General features: G+C 41.5%; 1 protein-coding gene across 4 annotated transcripts in view; it reads right to left on the bottom strand.

Moving 5' to 3' along the window:
- ipo13b (importin 13b) overlaps positions 1–15968 on the bottom strand; it is a 220332-nt gene that overhangs the window by 104533 nt on the left and 99831 nt on the right. For all 4 annotated transcript variants that reach the window (XM_085982981.1, XM_085982980.1, XM_085982978.1 and 1 more), the window contains one exon: positions 13853–13994. In XM_085982981.1, the coding sequence (XP_085839107.1) occupies positions 13853–13994 (142 nt within the window). The remainder of the gene's footprint in view (positions 1–13852; positions 13995–15968) is intronic.

The raw sequence follows: 15968 nt of genomic DNA, 5'->3' as shown, positions 1-15968 counted from the left end.
TCCAACCGCCGGTAAAAAATAAGGCTCTTGGGGTGATTTGAAGAGAGATTTTATTATCCTGCGAGTCCTGGAAGTGAATTTTTCAACCTCAGCCCAGATATCTGACAATAAATCGATTCAGTACAAATAGATTGGGATGCAGAGTCCAATTTCCTCCGGAAATGAAAATGACACTCTTCAGCCATTGGAATCCAAGGTAATGTTGTGTCTTCCCAATAACAGGTGATTTCTACAGCTGATAATTTTATGTTATCTCCATAAACTCAACCATACATCAAATAATTTTGTTAAGTTCTGATAGATTTTTTATTCAATCTTGCTTTCTCAGGATGTTCCCGATGGTCGGGGAGTCCAGAACCAGGGGTCACAGTCTAAGGATAAGGGGTAAGCCATTTAGGACAGAGATGAGGAGGAATTTCTTCACCCAGAGAGTGGTGAACCTGTGGAATTCTCTGCCACAGCGGGCGGTGGAGGCCAATTCATTAAATATATTCAAGAAGGAGTTGGATATATTTCTTAAGGCTAAAGGGATCAAGGGATATGGGGAGAAAGCAGGGACAGGGTACTGAATTTAGATGATCAGCCATGCTCGCATTGAATGGCGGAGCAGGCTAGAGGGGCCGAATGGCCTACTCCTGCTCCTATCTTCTATGTTTCTTATGTTTCTCTCATGAGTCAGGAATTTGTAATTTAAGTATTAATTTCCTCGGACCACTGCCACATTTGAACCAATAGTTACCGCAGCCATTTTCAAACACATTCCGTATAATTATACTGGCTTAGCAATCCTGGACGCTCATTGTATGTGGGTGTGATTTACATCTGATATCCTGTCTGCCTGAATGTCCCCAACCCCAAGTGAACATTTAAATGAAATGCCATCAGATTGCGGCAGCCTCTTCCTAAACAATTATCTGCAACCCCCCACCCCCACCCAATTTCTTCACTTAGAGGGTTGTGAATCTTTGGAATTCTCTACCCCAAAGGACTGTGGATGCGGAGTCGTTGAGTATATTCAAGGCCGAGATAGACTGATTTTTGGACTCTAGGGGAATCAAGGGATATGGGGATCGGGCGGGAAAGTGGAGTTGAGGTCGAAGATCAGCCATGATCTTATTGAATGGCAGAGCAGGCTCGAAGGGCCGTATGGCCTAATCCTGCTCCTAATTCTTATGTTTTTAAGCTGTGGGGAGGGGGGAAATCTTTTATTTAATTCAATTGCATCCAATTTCAAAAGGAGGAAGCAGAAGCAAGATTATTGGAACATTAAGAATTCTGACAAACACAGTCAAAGTATCAACGTCATTGTAGGCATTTTCATCCGTCGTTCATTAAGCATGCTCAGTGTCAAATTAAATATTTATCCTCGGTTTATAGAAATCAATGAAGAGAGTAGCTTATTGTTGGTCAAAAATAGTTAGTTGGTGCTTATTTGTATATTATGGAGAACACATATTGCTGCTTTAAATCATAGAAAGTTACAGCACGGGAGGAGGCCATTTCAGTCCATCGTGTCCGTGCCGGCCAACAAAGAGCTATCCAGCCTAATCCCACTTCCCAGCTCTTGGTCTGTAGCCCTGCAGGTTACAGCATCCCAAATGCACATCCAAGTACTTTTTAAATGTGGTTAGGGTTCCTGCCTCTACCACCCTTTCAGGCAGTGAGTTCCAGGCCCCCACAACCCTCTGGGTGAAGAAATGTCCCCTCAAATCCCCTCTAAACCTTCCACCAATTACTTTAAATCTGTGCCCCCTGATTTTTGACCCCTCTGCTAAGGGAAATAGGTCTTTTCTATCTACTTTATCTAGGCCCCTCATAATTTTACACACCTCAATAAGGTCTCCCCTCAGCCTCCCCTGTTCCAAGGAAAACAGACCCAGCCTATCCAGTTTTTCCTCATAGCGAAGATTCTCTACTCCCGGCAACATCCTTGTAAATCTCCTCTGTACCCTCTCTAGTGCAATCACATCTTTCCTGTAATGTGGTGACCAGAACTGCACGCAGTACTCTAGCTGAGGCCTAACTAGTGTTTTATACAGTTGAAGCATAAACCCCCTGCTCTTGTATTCTATGCCACGGCTAATAAAGGAAAGCATTCCGTATGCCTTCTTAACCACCTTATCTACCTGGCCTGCTACCTTCAGGGATCTGTGGACATGCACTCCAAGGTCCCTTTGTTCCTCTACGCTACTAAGTGTCCTACCATTTAATGTGTACTCCCTTTCCTTGTTAGTCCTCCCCAAATGCATTACCTCACACTTCTCCGGATTGAATTCCATTTGCCACTTTTCTGCCCACCTGACCAATTTATTGATATCTTCCTGCAGTCTACAGCTTCCTTCTTCAGTATCAACCACACAACCGATTTTAGTATCAGCTGCAAACTTCTTAATCATACCCCCTATATTCAAGTCTAGATCATTGATATATACCACAAAAAGCAAGGGACCTAGTTAGGGTTGCGAAGGGGTGGAAAGTTTCTGGTAAATTTCCAGAAATTTTCCACGGGAAGTTTAACTTGGGAATTTTGCCCAAAAAAGCACATGCTAGCATATTGTTTTTTTTGTATTTTTCATTTTCCCCCCCCCCCCCCCCCAAACAGGTCCTCTCTAAAATTACTAACAGAGATGGAATCTTAATTATTAAGGAATTTCTTAATCAATATACGTTTATCTTCTTACAGGAAACTTTCTGGTATCCGGCACTGACGGGACCGAGCTGGTGCTGTACCATCAGAACTGCCATAGAAACCAGCGCTAATGTTAAAACATACGGAGCTTTTGAGCTCCGTGAATCAACAGACCCCGACAGCTTCAAAACAGTTGACCGCAGCTTAAAAGCGTCTCAGTAGCTAAGCAACAGCTTCAGCTAGACCTTGCAGAGCCTGACTGGAAAAAAAAGCAACGAGAAGTAAAAAAAACTTATAGGAAATGGCTCCTGAATTTTGCCGGGAGAGAGAGCTTTCCGGACATTTAACCTCCGGTTAAACGAAAGTTCACTGTACTTGGCTTATTTTAATAATTACAAGTTGTGTGTGTGACTGTGAACAAGTGTGTCCTGATTGGATGGAGGAGCGATTAGCTCCCTCTATTGGTGATGTAGCGTCGTGCGTGCACAAGTCATGCTTCCATCACATGGAGCAGCAGGAAAAATTGTACTCACCCTGTTGCAATCGTGCTGATCGACCGCAGTTCGACAGAGAGACGAATTACCTTTATTTCTCTGCATAGAACAATGCCACGTTTACCGTCGGATGTGTGGAAGCATTTTACCCCAGGCATTAAAGGTGGAAAGACTGTGTACATGTGCAAACACTGTACAAAGCCATATGTAAAGAATGCCACAAAGATGCAGCAGCATTTATCCAAATGCAATAACTTCACTCAAAGCTCACAGCAGTCAGCCCAGAGTTCCTCTGCTTCCATTCAAGAAGATGATGGTTCACATTCAGCATCAGGCTCCTCATCATCAGCAACTCCTGGCCCACTTGGAAGGTTCTTTGATACAATGGATAACCATAGCCAGAAGAATGCAGATGAGTGCCTTGCTCGAGCTGTATATGCGACAGGCTCACCCCTCATGCTCACAGCCAGTGTGTACTGGAAGAGATTTTTCAATGTTATTCGCCCTGAATACTGTCCTCCCACCAGACATGCTTTGTCTACTTATTTGCTGGAGGCTGAGTATAACAGAGTCCAAGGAAAACTCAAAGAAACGATAGAGATGGCAGGCTGTGTTGCAGTTATCTCAGATGGGTGGTCAAATGTACGAGGGGAGGGCATCATAAACTACATCATCTCCCCTCCTCTCCCAGTGTTCTTCAAGAGCACAGACATGAAGGACAACAGACACACAGGCACATACATTGCTGATGAACTGAAAGCAGTCATCAACGATCTTGGACCACAAAGTCTTTGCAGTAGTTACTAACAATGCTGCGAAGATGAAGGCTGCTTGGGCTCAAGTGGAGGAGGCCTACCCTCATATTACGTGTATTGGGTGCGCAGCTCATGGGCTCAACCTGCTCCTCAAGGACATCATGGGTTTGAGAACCATTGAAACACTGTATAAGAGAGCCAAACAAGTTGTTAAGTATGTCAGGGGAAAACAGGTAGTTGCAGCAACCTACAACTCCAAGCAAACGACAAAGAACAAGAACACCACACTAAAGCTGCCCAGCAACACTAGATGGGGTGGCGTTGTCATAATGTACAACAGCCTTCTGTAGGGTAAGGAGTCGCTGCAAGAAATGGCAATATCCCAGTCTGGGCATATCGAAACCATCATCAAGAAAATACTGCTGGATGATGTGTTTTGGGAGAGAGTGGTTAGCAGCCTTAAACTACTCTCACCAGTAGCATCTGCAATTGCTCAGATTGAAGGAGATGACGCTGTCTTGTCAGATGTTCTCAGGCTTTTTGCTGATTTAAAAGAACAAATCAGCATTGCCCTACCCACATCCCTGCTGCTCAAAGCAGAGGAGAAGGCAATTGTTCAATTCATACAGACATGTCAAGAATTTTGTGTCAAGCCGATTCATGCTGCAGCATACATGCTGGACCCAAAGCATGTTGGGAGACCAATACTTTCTGGAGAACAGATCAACAGCGCTTAGTGTGATTTCTACCCGCTCATGCCACCTCAATCTGGATGTGGGCAAAGTTCTGGGAAGTCTGACAAATTTCTCTACCAAGCAAGGTCTTTGGAATGAGGACGGAATATGGGAATCATGCAAGCATATCAGTGCACATACCTGGTGGAAGGGAGTTTGTGCATCTGAGGCCCTGTCACCCATTGCATCGGTGATACGCCAAATCCCACCTTCATCAGCGGCCTCTGAACGAAACTGGTCACTTTTTGGGAATACGCATACAAAGGTGTGCAACAGGCTGACTAACAAGAGAGTGGAGAAACTGGTGGCTATCCGGGCGAACCTACAACGTATTGAGCCAGATACAGAAGTGTCCACCACATAGCTAGACAGTAACAGAGGAGGAAATAGACACATCAGAGCCAGAGTCAGAGAATCAGGAGGAGCAATAATGAGTAGAAGACTCAAAAGGGACAAAATAAGGACAAATTACAGGCTAAATAAGCGGACGCTCTTTTTATTTTATTTTAGATGGATCTTTTTTGTGGGGGGGGTCAATAAAGTTCAAAATTATAACCTAAATAAAGTTTTGAAAGCCTGTTTTTATTTGTATGGAACAGTATGTCTATTTTGATGACAAAGATAATATAAGATTCAGAGACAAAAACCATCAGTGTACAGAAAAAACTCAAAATTCCCATAAATTCCCCAAATTCCCACGGAAAGTTTCCTCTTAAAAATTCCTGGAATTTTGCAACCCTAGACCTAGTACTGAGCCCTGCGGAACCCCACTGGAAACAGCCTTCCAGTCACAAAAACGCCCATCAACCATTACCCTCTGCTTCCTGTCGCCGAGCCAGTTTTGAATCCAACTTGACACTTTGCCCTGGATCCCATGGGCTTTAACTTCATGACCAGTCTGCCATGTGGAACCTTATCAAAAGCCTTGCTAAAGTCCATATACACTACATCAAACGCACTACCCTCATCTACCCTCCTGGTTACCTCCTCAAAAAATGCAATCAAGTTTGTCAGACACAACCTTCCCTTAACAAATCGGTGCTGACTATCCTTGATTAATCCGTGTCTTTCTAAATGAAGACTTTCCTGTCCTTCAGAATTCTTTTTAAACAAGGGTACCACATTAGCAGTCCTCCAGCATCACACCTGAAGCCAGAGGGGATTGGAAAATGATGGTCAGGGCCTCTGCTATTTCCTCTTTTGCTTCGCTTAACAGCCTGGGATACATTTCATCTGGGCCTGGGGATTTATCCACTTTTAAAGCTGCTAAATCCCTTAATATTTCCTCCCTCACTATGTTTATTTCATCTAATATTTCACACTCCTCCTCCCTGATAGCAATGTCTGCTTTGCGACGCTCCTTTGTGAAAACAGATGCAAAGTAAGAACCCTACCGACGTCTTCCGCCTCCACACACAAATTACCCTCATGATCTCTAATAGGCCCTACCCTTTCTTTAGTTATCCTCCTACTCTTAATATATTTATAAAACATCTTTGGGTTTTCCTTGATTTTACTTGCCAAGAATTTTTCATGCTCTCTCTTGCCCAATATCCTTTGTAATTGCACCCCTGCATTCTGTACTCCTCTAAAGATTCTGGAGTATTTAGTACTCAGTATATGTCATACGCCTCCCTTTTTTTCTTTATCCTACCCTGTATGTCCCTAGACATCCAGGGCTCTAGATTTGTTAGTCCCACCTTTTTTCTTGAACGGCACATATTTGGTCTGAACCCTCCAGATCTCCTCCTTGAATGCTTCCCACTGCTCTGACACTGATTTACCTTCAAGTAGCTGTTTCCAGTCCACTATGGCTAAATCCCCTCTGGGCTTAGCAAAATTTGCTTTTCCCCCCAATTTAGAATTTTTATTCTTGGTCTATCCTTGCCCTTTTCCATAACAACCTTAAATCTAACTGAATTATGGTCACTAGCACCAATATGCTCCCCCACTGATACGCCTTCTACCTGCCCAGCTTCATTCCCTAAAACTAAGTCCAGAACAACCCCCTCCCTTGTTGGGCTTGCTACCTACTGGCAAAAAAAGTTCTTCTGGATGCATTTTAGGAATTCCACACCCTCTATACCCTTCACACTAATTTTATCCCAGTTAAATCATCAATCTCAGGAGGAAACAAAGAAAATAATTCCTTGAACAGGGTTCTAGCCAACTGCAATGCCACTGACTACAGCTTGCTAGTATAAAAGGGCAATTATTTCCAGCTCCCTTACATCAATTCAACTAAAGTGATGTACCATAAAATGCACTTTCTAAAGATTTTTATTGACAGCCAAAGCTCCTGCTAATATAGATAAGGCAATCTACTCTTCAAAAGGTTAATTTAAACCACAAGATTATAGCTGAAAAAAGCTTTTTTAATAATTCCACTTTCCTACAGACACCTACAGTATTACTATAGTAAATCCTTTCAGTAAGTGGTGAAAATTGGCACACATAGCAAAGCTGTTTGATGATTGTTACTTGACATGTCAAAATAATTATTTTGGGGCAGGGGAGAGAGATTGCATATAATACAGTATACAATGATAATGGAAAGCAAAACTCAGACAAGTAATGTAGCATTGATGCGTGGAAGCATTATTTATCACACAAAAGTACTTACTGATGGAGATGGGCAGTAAGGCAAGGGAACTATTTTTGGCGAGTGGTTGTATGGGAAGCCTCAAACTGCTTTCATATTGATTTAAGTGCCATGCTTGTGCAGCTGGCTTCAAACCCATAGGTTTCACACAGCCAGTGACAATGTAAAGCAAGTTTGTTGGATTAACTATGCTGACCACTGGGTAGATAAGCCAGGTGCTCCCAGTAGCTTGCCTTAGCGAATCCAGTAACCTGCTGCAAGAAACCTGTGCACTGGGAGCGAACAGCACCAGCACAGGTCTTGCTCAATATAAAAGCAGCTTTAAAGCAGATACACCAGAACTGTTCTCTTTATTCAATTGCTTCTGCTAAGAAACAGGATGTATGTACTTATTCAGATGGATATTTAATATAGCTCATCAGACAAGCATGAAACAGCTAGTTTGTATTAAGTAATAAGATGACATAAAAGTGGCCCACTTATACATTTCCTCACTCAAAAAAGGAGACAGGTGAGCTCCTCCAAAGCCCATACCAATGCCATTTTTGAGCTATTTACTAGAAGTACACAAACACAGCCTCGGTTGATCTGCTGTCCAATTTCCAACAACAACTCAACAGTTCTGTGAAGACTTTCAAGATGGAAACTGGTGTGCTGAATACAGGCACATTCAATTACATTTTTACACCAACGTGCTATAGCAACACTAGCTGTTTACAGAGCTAACAGTTTCACAAACAAGGTCGTTTAAAACAATTTTGTAGATGACCAAATTATCAACACAGTTAAAAATGTTCTACATCATGAAATTTAGGACTTCGACATTCCTGCGACAGAGTTCCTTATTCCTAAGGTTCTGGGTCATAGTAAATCAAAAGTTAACAAGTATCCAAATATATCTTGGCATGAAAGTTATCCCATGACTGATTCATTTTAAATTGGTAAGAGTTCAAGATGCATAGTTTACGGCATTTGAGGTAAAGTTTCTAGTCCAGTCCATCCTTCAAATGCCAGTATAAACAGGGCCTTAGAGATCCTACGGTTCAAAGACTTGTAGTTTAATTAAAAACACCAATATTGTCATCTGATCAGCTGGCACTATATTTGATTTATAATTTAGTACTATAAATGACCACCTAGTGGCTCTAGTCTTTAACAGTCTTCCTAAATCACTTAATTGCTGACAATTACAATGACAAAAATTTTAAAAATAATTTTTCCTAAAGACTTGCATCTTAGTCATGTAAAAATATTATCACTTCAAGCACTGTGTTATATTATCTACATTAATTACTTTTGATTATAAATTGCCACTGAGATCAGGAGTGCAAAATAAAAGGTTTCTTCATACCAACAGTTGACTGGGAATGAGAACAACTCTCCTGAGGAGTCCGTTTTAGCAAGAGTACAGCAATTCTGAGGATTTCAACTCCCTAAGCGAGGACAATCATTAATCGATATAATCTGATTGTTAGTTACTTCCTACATATATCAGTATAACCGCTTGCTGGAATTCCATCATGACCACTTGGGTGCAGTCATGTAGTGGTTATGATAGAGGTCATGTTTTCAAACCCCACTACAGCAAATTGTGAAATTTAATTCAATAAATCTGGTCATTTGTAGACTAGCACAAGAAAAAAAAGCGCTTCGTAAAGTGCAGGATTATTATAAAAACCTATCTGCAAGACACTTGTCATATTCAAGTATAGTACTTCCTTTAAGTAACTTTGAGCCTTTGTTAACTGTATTTTTTCCCCCAAAAAAGTAAGTATTCTTAAATGATTTTGAGGAGGGAGAGAAAAAGGAGAGGAACTTCACCTAGCTTGAACATCTGCCTTCATTCGAATTGACTAAGCAGTTTAGACAACTGAAAAAATTATTTGATTAATGGATGATGAAACCCAGTATCAACACTGACTTACATCCTATCCAAAACCACTAAGCAATTAATGCTAATTGTACAGACATTTATGACCTACTTAGCACAGGAATAAAGATTTCAATTTCATTCAAAGGAATGGGTAGGGAAGGAAGTGAGATATTTGAATTTAGATTGATCTGGTAAAATGACATTAAATCAGGATTTTGTCCTTGCTGTACATCCAGTTTGTCTAAATCTCAATCACAGTTTTAAATTGGATTCAGGATGCCTGCAGTTTTTTAATTTGCAGTTAAGCTTCAAACAAGGAAGGGATGGATTAGTATACATCACTGCATCAAATCAATGAAGCATCCCCACTGCTTGGAACATTACATCTGTAAAAATCTAAAATCGTTATTCTAGAGTCTTGTATTATATACAGTAAGTTTCAGAAAAATGAATCTTTCACTTGAGCCTGAATTTTAATAGGTTGGTGGGTTGGGAGTGGCGGGGAAAATCAGAGGCCTCGTGGGGAGTGGGGGACGGGAGGAGGGCGCGGCAGAAATCAGGTCTCGTTCGGGGGCGGAAATCGGAGTCCCTGTGGGGTGGGGGGGTGCGGAAGTCAGAGCTCGTTGGGGTGGGGGGCAGAAATCAGAGGCCTCATTCAGGGGGGCGGGGGTTCGGTAGGGACGCTGAATCCAGGAGGTAAGTGTAAAGGCACTTACCTCCTGGATCCAGCAGTCCTCACCTTCCATTAGCTGGCAGATTTCACAAGGCCTGCAAAACCCGACCAACTACAAGTAAATTTAAAATGGAGCTAAATCTGAGGCACGGCAGCCTCATTATATTTAATTGGGCAACCCGCCTCCTGGGAGTGGGTTGGCTGCCCCCCCCAACCCCCCGCCAAAACCACCACCCCCCCATTAAAACCGGAAGTGGGTGACTTGGAGGCGGGTTCTGGTCAGGATTCAGATTTTTAACACCAACTTCCCACATGACCCCAACCCACCTGTGCTACTGGGTTAAAAGTCCCCCCTTGAGGTTTCTCTGTATAAATACGTGATGATTCACTGTGGTGAATCATAGTATGTTTCAATTATAGCTAAGAATGCACACTTCAGGCAAACAAGGCATCTGTAATGAATAAGTCACTGTTTCCAAGCAGAAAGGCAATAATGAGAAATTCTGCCCGTGATCTGTCAACTCTGACCTTACATGATTTGCTGATCTCTGTCACCTGTTCTGCTTTTCCCCTTGCAACTAATGATTTTTGAAATTGTTCTAACTGTACAAAAAACCTTTGGATAACCTGAACCTAAAAGTACATTGCTTTGACGATATGTAATTTTTAACAACTGAAATGGAGCATGTTTCAGTGGGAGAGCATTTGGGAAACAGTGATCACAATATCGTTAAGTTTAGAGTAGTTACGAAAAAGGACAAGGAAAAATCAAATGTGAAAATATTCAACTGGAGGAGCACGAACTTCAGTGAGCTGAAAAGGGATCTGGCCCAGGTGGATTGGATTCAAAGACTGGCAGGTAAAACAGTAAATGAGCAATGGGAGGTCCTCAAAGAGGAGATAGTTTGAGTACAGACTGGACACATTCCCACAAGGGGGAAAGGAAGGGCATCCAAAGCTAGAGCTCCCTGGATGACTAAAGATACAGAGATTAAAATGAAACAGAAGAACAGAAAAAGGAAACTTAGGATAAATGTCAGGTTTGTAATTCTGTAGAGAGCCAAGCTGAATACAAAAAGTACAGGGGAGAACTGAGAAAAGAAATGAGAGGCAAAGAGAGTGCACGAGGATAGAGTAGCAGGTAACATAAAAGTGAACACAATTTATAAACACAAATATTAAAAAGGGTAGTCAAAGGAGAGATAGGGCCAATTAAGGGCCAAAAAGTAGATCTTCTTACGGAGGCAGAGGTACTAAGTGAGTACTTTGCATCTGTCTTCACTAAAGAAGGGGATGCTGCCAATGTCACAGTAAAGGAGGAGGTAGTAGAGAAATTGGATAGGATAAAAATAGATAAAGAGGAGGTACTTAAAAGGCTGGCAGGGCTCAAAGTAGAAAAGTCAGCCGGTCCGGATGAGATGCATCCTAGGTTGCCGAGGCAAGCAAGGGTGGAAATTGCAGAGGCTCTGGCCACGATCTTCCAAGGATATGGGAATGGTGCCAGAGGACTGGAGGATTGCAAATGTTACACCCATGGTCAAAAAAAGGAGAGAGGAATAAACCCTCCAATTCCAGGCCAATCCCCCTAATGTTGGTGGTGGGGAAACTTTTAGAGACATTAATCCGGGACAAAATTAATTGGCACTTGGAAAAATATGGGTTAATAAATGAAAGCCAACACAGATTTGTTAAAGGCAAATAGTGTTTGGCTAACTTGATTGAGTTCTTTCATGAAGTAACAGAGGATGATGTTGTGTATATGGACTTTTAAAAAGACGTTTGATAAAGTACCATATAATACTTATTAGCAGAATTGAAGCCCATGGGATTTAAGAGCAGGGGGCCAAAGAGTCTGCAAAGGGATATAGATAGGTTAAGTGAGTGGGCAAAAATTTGGCAGATGGAGTATAATGTGGGAAAATGTGAGGTTATCCACTTTGGTAGGAAAAATAAAAAAGCAAAATATTATTTAAATGGAGACTACAAAATGCTGTGGTACAGAGGGATCTGGGGGTCCTTGTACATGAAACACAAAAAGTTAACATGCAGGTACGGCAAGTAATTAGGAAGGCAAATGGAATATTGGCCTTTATTGCAAGGGGGATGGAGTATAAAAGTAGGGAAGTCTTACTACAACTGTACAGGGCGTTGGTGACACCATACCTGGAGTACTGCGGACAGTTTTGGTCTCCTTATTTAAGGAAGGATATACTTGCATTGGAGGCAGTTCAGAAGGTTCACTAGATTGATTTTGGAGTTGAAGGGGTTGCCTTATGAAGAAAGGTTGAGCAGGTTGGGCCTATACTCATTGGCGTTTAGAAGAATGAGAGGTGATCGTATTGAAACATATAAGATTCTGAGGGGGCTTGACAGGGTAGGTGCAGGGAGGATGTTTCCCCTCGTGGGGGAATCTAGAACTAAGGAGCATAGTTTCAGAATAAGGGGTCGCCCATTTAAAAGAGAGATGGAGGGATTTCTTCTCAGAGGGTCATGAATCTTTGGAATTCTCTACCCCAGAGAGCTGTGGAGACTGAGTCATTGAATATATTCAAGGCGGAGATAGACAGATTTTTGAAAAACAGGGGAATCAAGGATTATGGGGAGCGGGCAGGAAAGTGGAGTTGAGGCCAAGATCAGATCAGCCATGATCTTATTGAATGGCGGAGCAGGCTCGAGGGGCCGAATGGCCTACTCCTGCCCCTATGTCTTATGTTGTTATGAATGAGACTAATTGGATAGCTCGTTCAAAGAGGCACGATGGGTTGAATGGCCCCCTTCTGTGTTGTATTGCTTGTTCTATGATTCTATGAAAACTGACCAACAATGGATTGACAATAATTTTCAATCTCCATCTAGGTCTGAACTAGAAAATTTCATAAATTGGCACATCTTTGGAAGTCTGATTTATACTAAATTATGCTAATCAATATTAATGGGGATTGTTGCCATTTTGGAGGAGGTTCAACCATGAAAATACAACAAGCAGCAATTGGCCCTACAAACTGGGTTAGTTCCATGTTTTGGGCAAAAAATTGGTCGCATGGACAAGCGGTCGCTGGTGTGAGAGAGGGGGTCACGGGAATAAAGAAAGATCTGAACATTCAAACACTATTGTTTATAATTTAATACCAATATTTTCAGCCGGGTTCAGAGGGTTCAATGGCTCATTGAAGTTGAAATGTCAAACACATCACTATATATTCTGGGCAATGAAATCTGCTTTTAAAAAGTCTCATCTGCATTAACTTTCGACGCTTAATTCTCATATGTTACCATTTTTTGTCACCAAGTCGTATGCGCATGGTCGCTTGACCAAAATTGAGAACTCGCCAGTTTGAGACTTGCGAGTGTAGATCCACATCTTAGTATTGCTAACTCCATGGATAGTTTCCCAACCAACACCATGGCATCATTGAACAGAGGAGAGGGAGAGAGAGAGAGAGAGAGAGAGAGAGAGAGAGAGAGAGAGAGAGAGAGAGAGGAGAGAGAGAGAAAAAAAAAGAAAAAGGACAGGTAGATAAATCATGTGGCTATTGCAGGAGGGGCACAGTAAAAGCCTGCATCAGGCATTGCCTTTTAGGTTGAGGGGAGGGACAGGTACAAATAATGTAAACTAAAAGCAAAGAACTGCAGATGCTGGAAACCTGAAACAACTGAAAATATTCATCAGGTCAGGCAGTAACAGAGGAGTTGACATTTTGGATGTGGACCCTTGGTCAAAACCTAATGATCCATCTTGCGTGAGGGAAGGGAAAAATAACTAAAAAGGAAATTGGTGGCAGAGTGCACCCCTTGCTCAAGTCTCCAAAACCTCTGCTGGAATCCATGGCTTTAAGAAGCCACGATGAAACAAGTTTAAGCAGATTCTATACCATATTAGACAGGAGCTCGTAGTAAAATAAAATGTGCAAATATTGTCAATTTCACCCGGGGAATTGGAAAGAATCAGAATGTTTCCTGTATACAGCGGTGTATGGGCAATTAAAATGAGACTATCCACATCAAATTACATTTTAGTTGAAAATTTACATCATGAATTGGCATGCCATATTTGCATTTCACTGGATATGACCATGAATATACTGTTCATACCTGCAGTGTGTACCAGAAGGTGAGGGTTAAAGAGCTTGTAGTTTCATTCACTGGGTAGTGGCCTGGAATTCCTGTGCAAAACATGATCATGTTGACAAGTGCTAGAAAAGTCTGCCAGTGCTCCACTTGCTCCAACAAGGCTCTGTACAGGGGACAAACAAACATGTCAGGAAAGTTTCCAATGGATACATAGCTACAACATAATTCAAGAGAATAAAGAATAATATGTAATTCTAAGAATGTGGAAGTTTTAACTGCAATATTTATTTTAAAACTGACATTTTAATGTTTCTACTGTATTGTTGCTCAAGGGTGGTCCAGGCCCTGCTGCAACCTAACTGGTCATCAATGTAATATAGCAAATTTACTGAAGCAATCCATCATATTGACAAGAGAAAATATTACACACTTTACCGATACAGACCGCTCAGTGGATTTGCAGGAATTACTTACATTGAAATTACTTTACTTATCTATTTATTTTTCCTTCTATTCTCCAGTTATTTACATGGCTATAAGGATATTGTTGCTATTCCCTCATGTCCCCACAGTGGATTTGTAGTTCTTACTGAAATGGTTTTAACCATGGTGCTTCACCAGAGAATTTCCTCCTCCAGCATAAACCCTCCAACAATCAGCAACTTGACCAGGTAGGTTGCCATTTGCCTTACCTCTGACCTGATTAACTTAAGTTATTTAAGCTTATTTAAATTAGCTCAGATTTTTATGTAATGGCTTAAATTGTGTAAGATACTGAAATTTTTTTTTAAAATTTTTTTAAAAATTTTTTTGCAGTTGCTTATGCTTTGCTGTTTGTAAGAGTGAAAACATCACCCCCCTCCTTATACATTTCACACAGATTTAAAATGAGACACAGCAAGATGCTTAAAATCAGAACTTTTCCAACAGTTATTCTGCAGTCCTCCAACTCTGGTCTCTTTTACATTGCCCACTCACTTTGCCCCACCATTGGTGACTGTGCCTTCAGCCATTTAGGCCTTAAGCTCTGGAATTCCATCCCTAAAGTTCTCCACCCTCTCCTCCTTAAAACCCATCTCTTTGACCAAGCTTAGTTATCCCTAAAGTCTCTTTATTTGGCTTGGCATCAATTTTCATCCAATTACATTTTTGTAAAGCACTTTGGGAGGTTTTTCCTAGATAAAGTCACTATATAATTGCTAGCTATTGCTCAAATTTTGTTCAACAAAGCTCACAGTAGAATTATAATGAAGTGATCAGAGAAGGGGGCAATTAATTTGATAAAGTATTGCTCTGTTATCCTAATGACCATTACTTTACTGGTCTAGGTCCCAATACATTTCCTGTATTTAATGGTACAGCTTCTTCACATGTAATTCCACATAGTATTTCCTACTCCCAAAATTTCCAATGGTAGGAATGCCCACCAAAACTCAAATGTTCTTGCTTATTTTCACATCACATTTGAAGAGCTTGCTTCTTTTTTATAGAAACTAGGAGCAGGAGTAGGCCATTCGGCCCTTCGAGCCTGCTCCGCCATTCAATGAGATCATGGCTGATCATCCAAACCCTAGCACCCGGTCCCTACACCGACAGCCATCCCACCCAAGCCCTATCCCCACGTATTTAATCCCCCCTAACACTAAGGGCCAATTTTTTTTTTTTTATCATGGCCAATCAACCTAACCTGCACATCTTTGGACTGTGGGAGGAAACCGGAGCACCTACCTGGAGGAAACCCACGCAAACACGGGGAGAATGTGCAAACTCCACACAGTCACCCGAGGCCGGATTTGAACCCGGGTCTCTGGCGCTGTGAGACAACAGTGCTAACCACTATGCCACCGTGCCTCACTTCAACCACAATTGCTCATTAAAGCTCAATTCTCCTTCAAGTTAAGGGCCAGTATAATATGCTTATCATCACAAACTAGATCAAGCAGCAAAGAAAGGGAGAACATAATACAATTTAATATGTTCATTTAAATATTTCAAAACAGATCAGATATTTTGTTCTATAGCAGCTACATTTTATGGGTTTCATTTTTGTTTCAAATGGTTATCTAGGTGGTGTGCTGGGAGTATTGTGTCAATTGGTAAAACAGGATTGAAGTGCAAGGTAAATAAAAGTATTGCA

The sequence above is a fragment of the Somniosus microcephalus genome, chromosome 3 (assembly GCF_052327205.1).
Source record: "Somniosus microcephalus isolate GS21.2 chromosome 3, FLI_Smic_1.0, whole genome shotgun sequence".
Classification (NCBI taxonomy): Eukaryota; Metazoa; Chordata; class Chondrichthyes; order Squaliformes; family Somniosidae; genus Somniosus; species Somniosus microcephalus.
The sequence above is the reverse complement of the archived record's forward strand: the minus strand, read 5'-3'. Positions and strand labels throughout refer to the sequence as shown.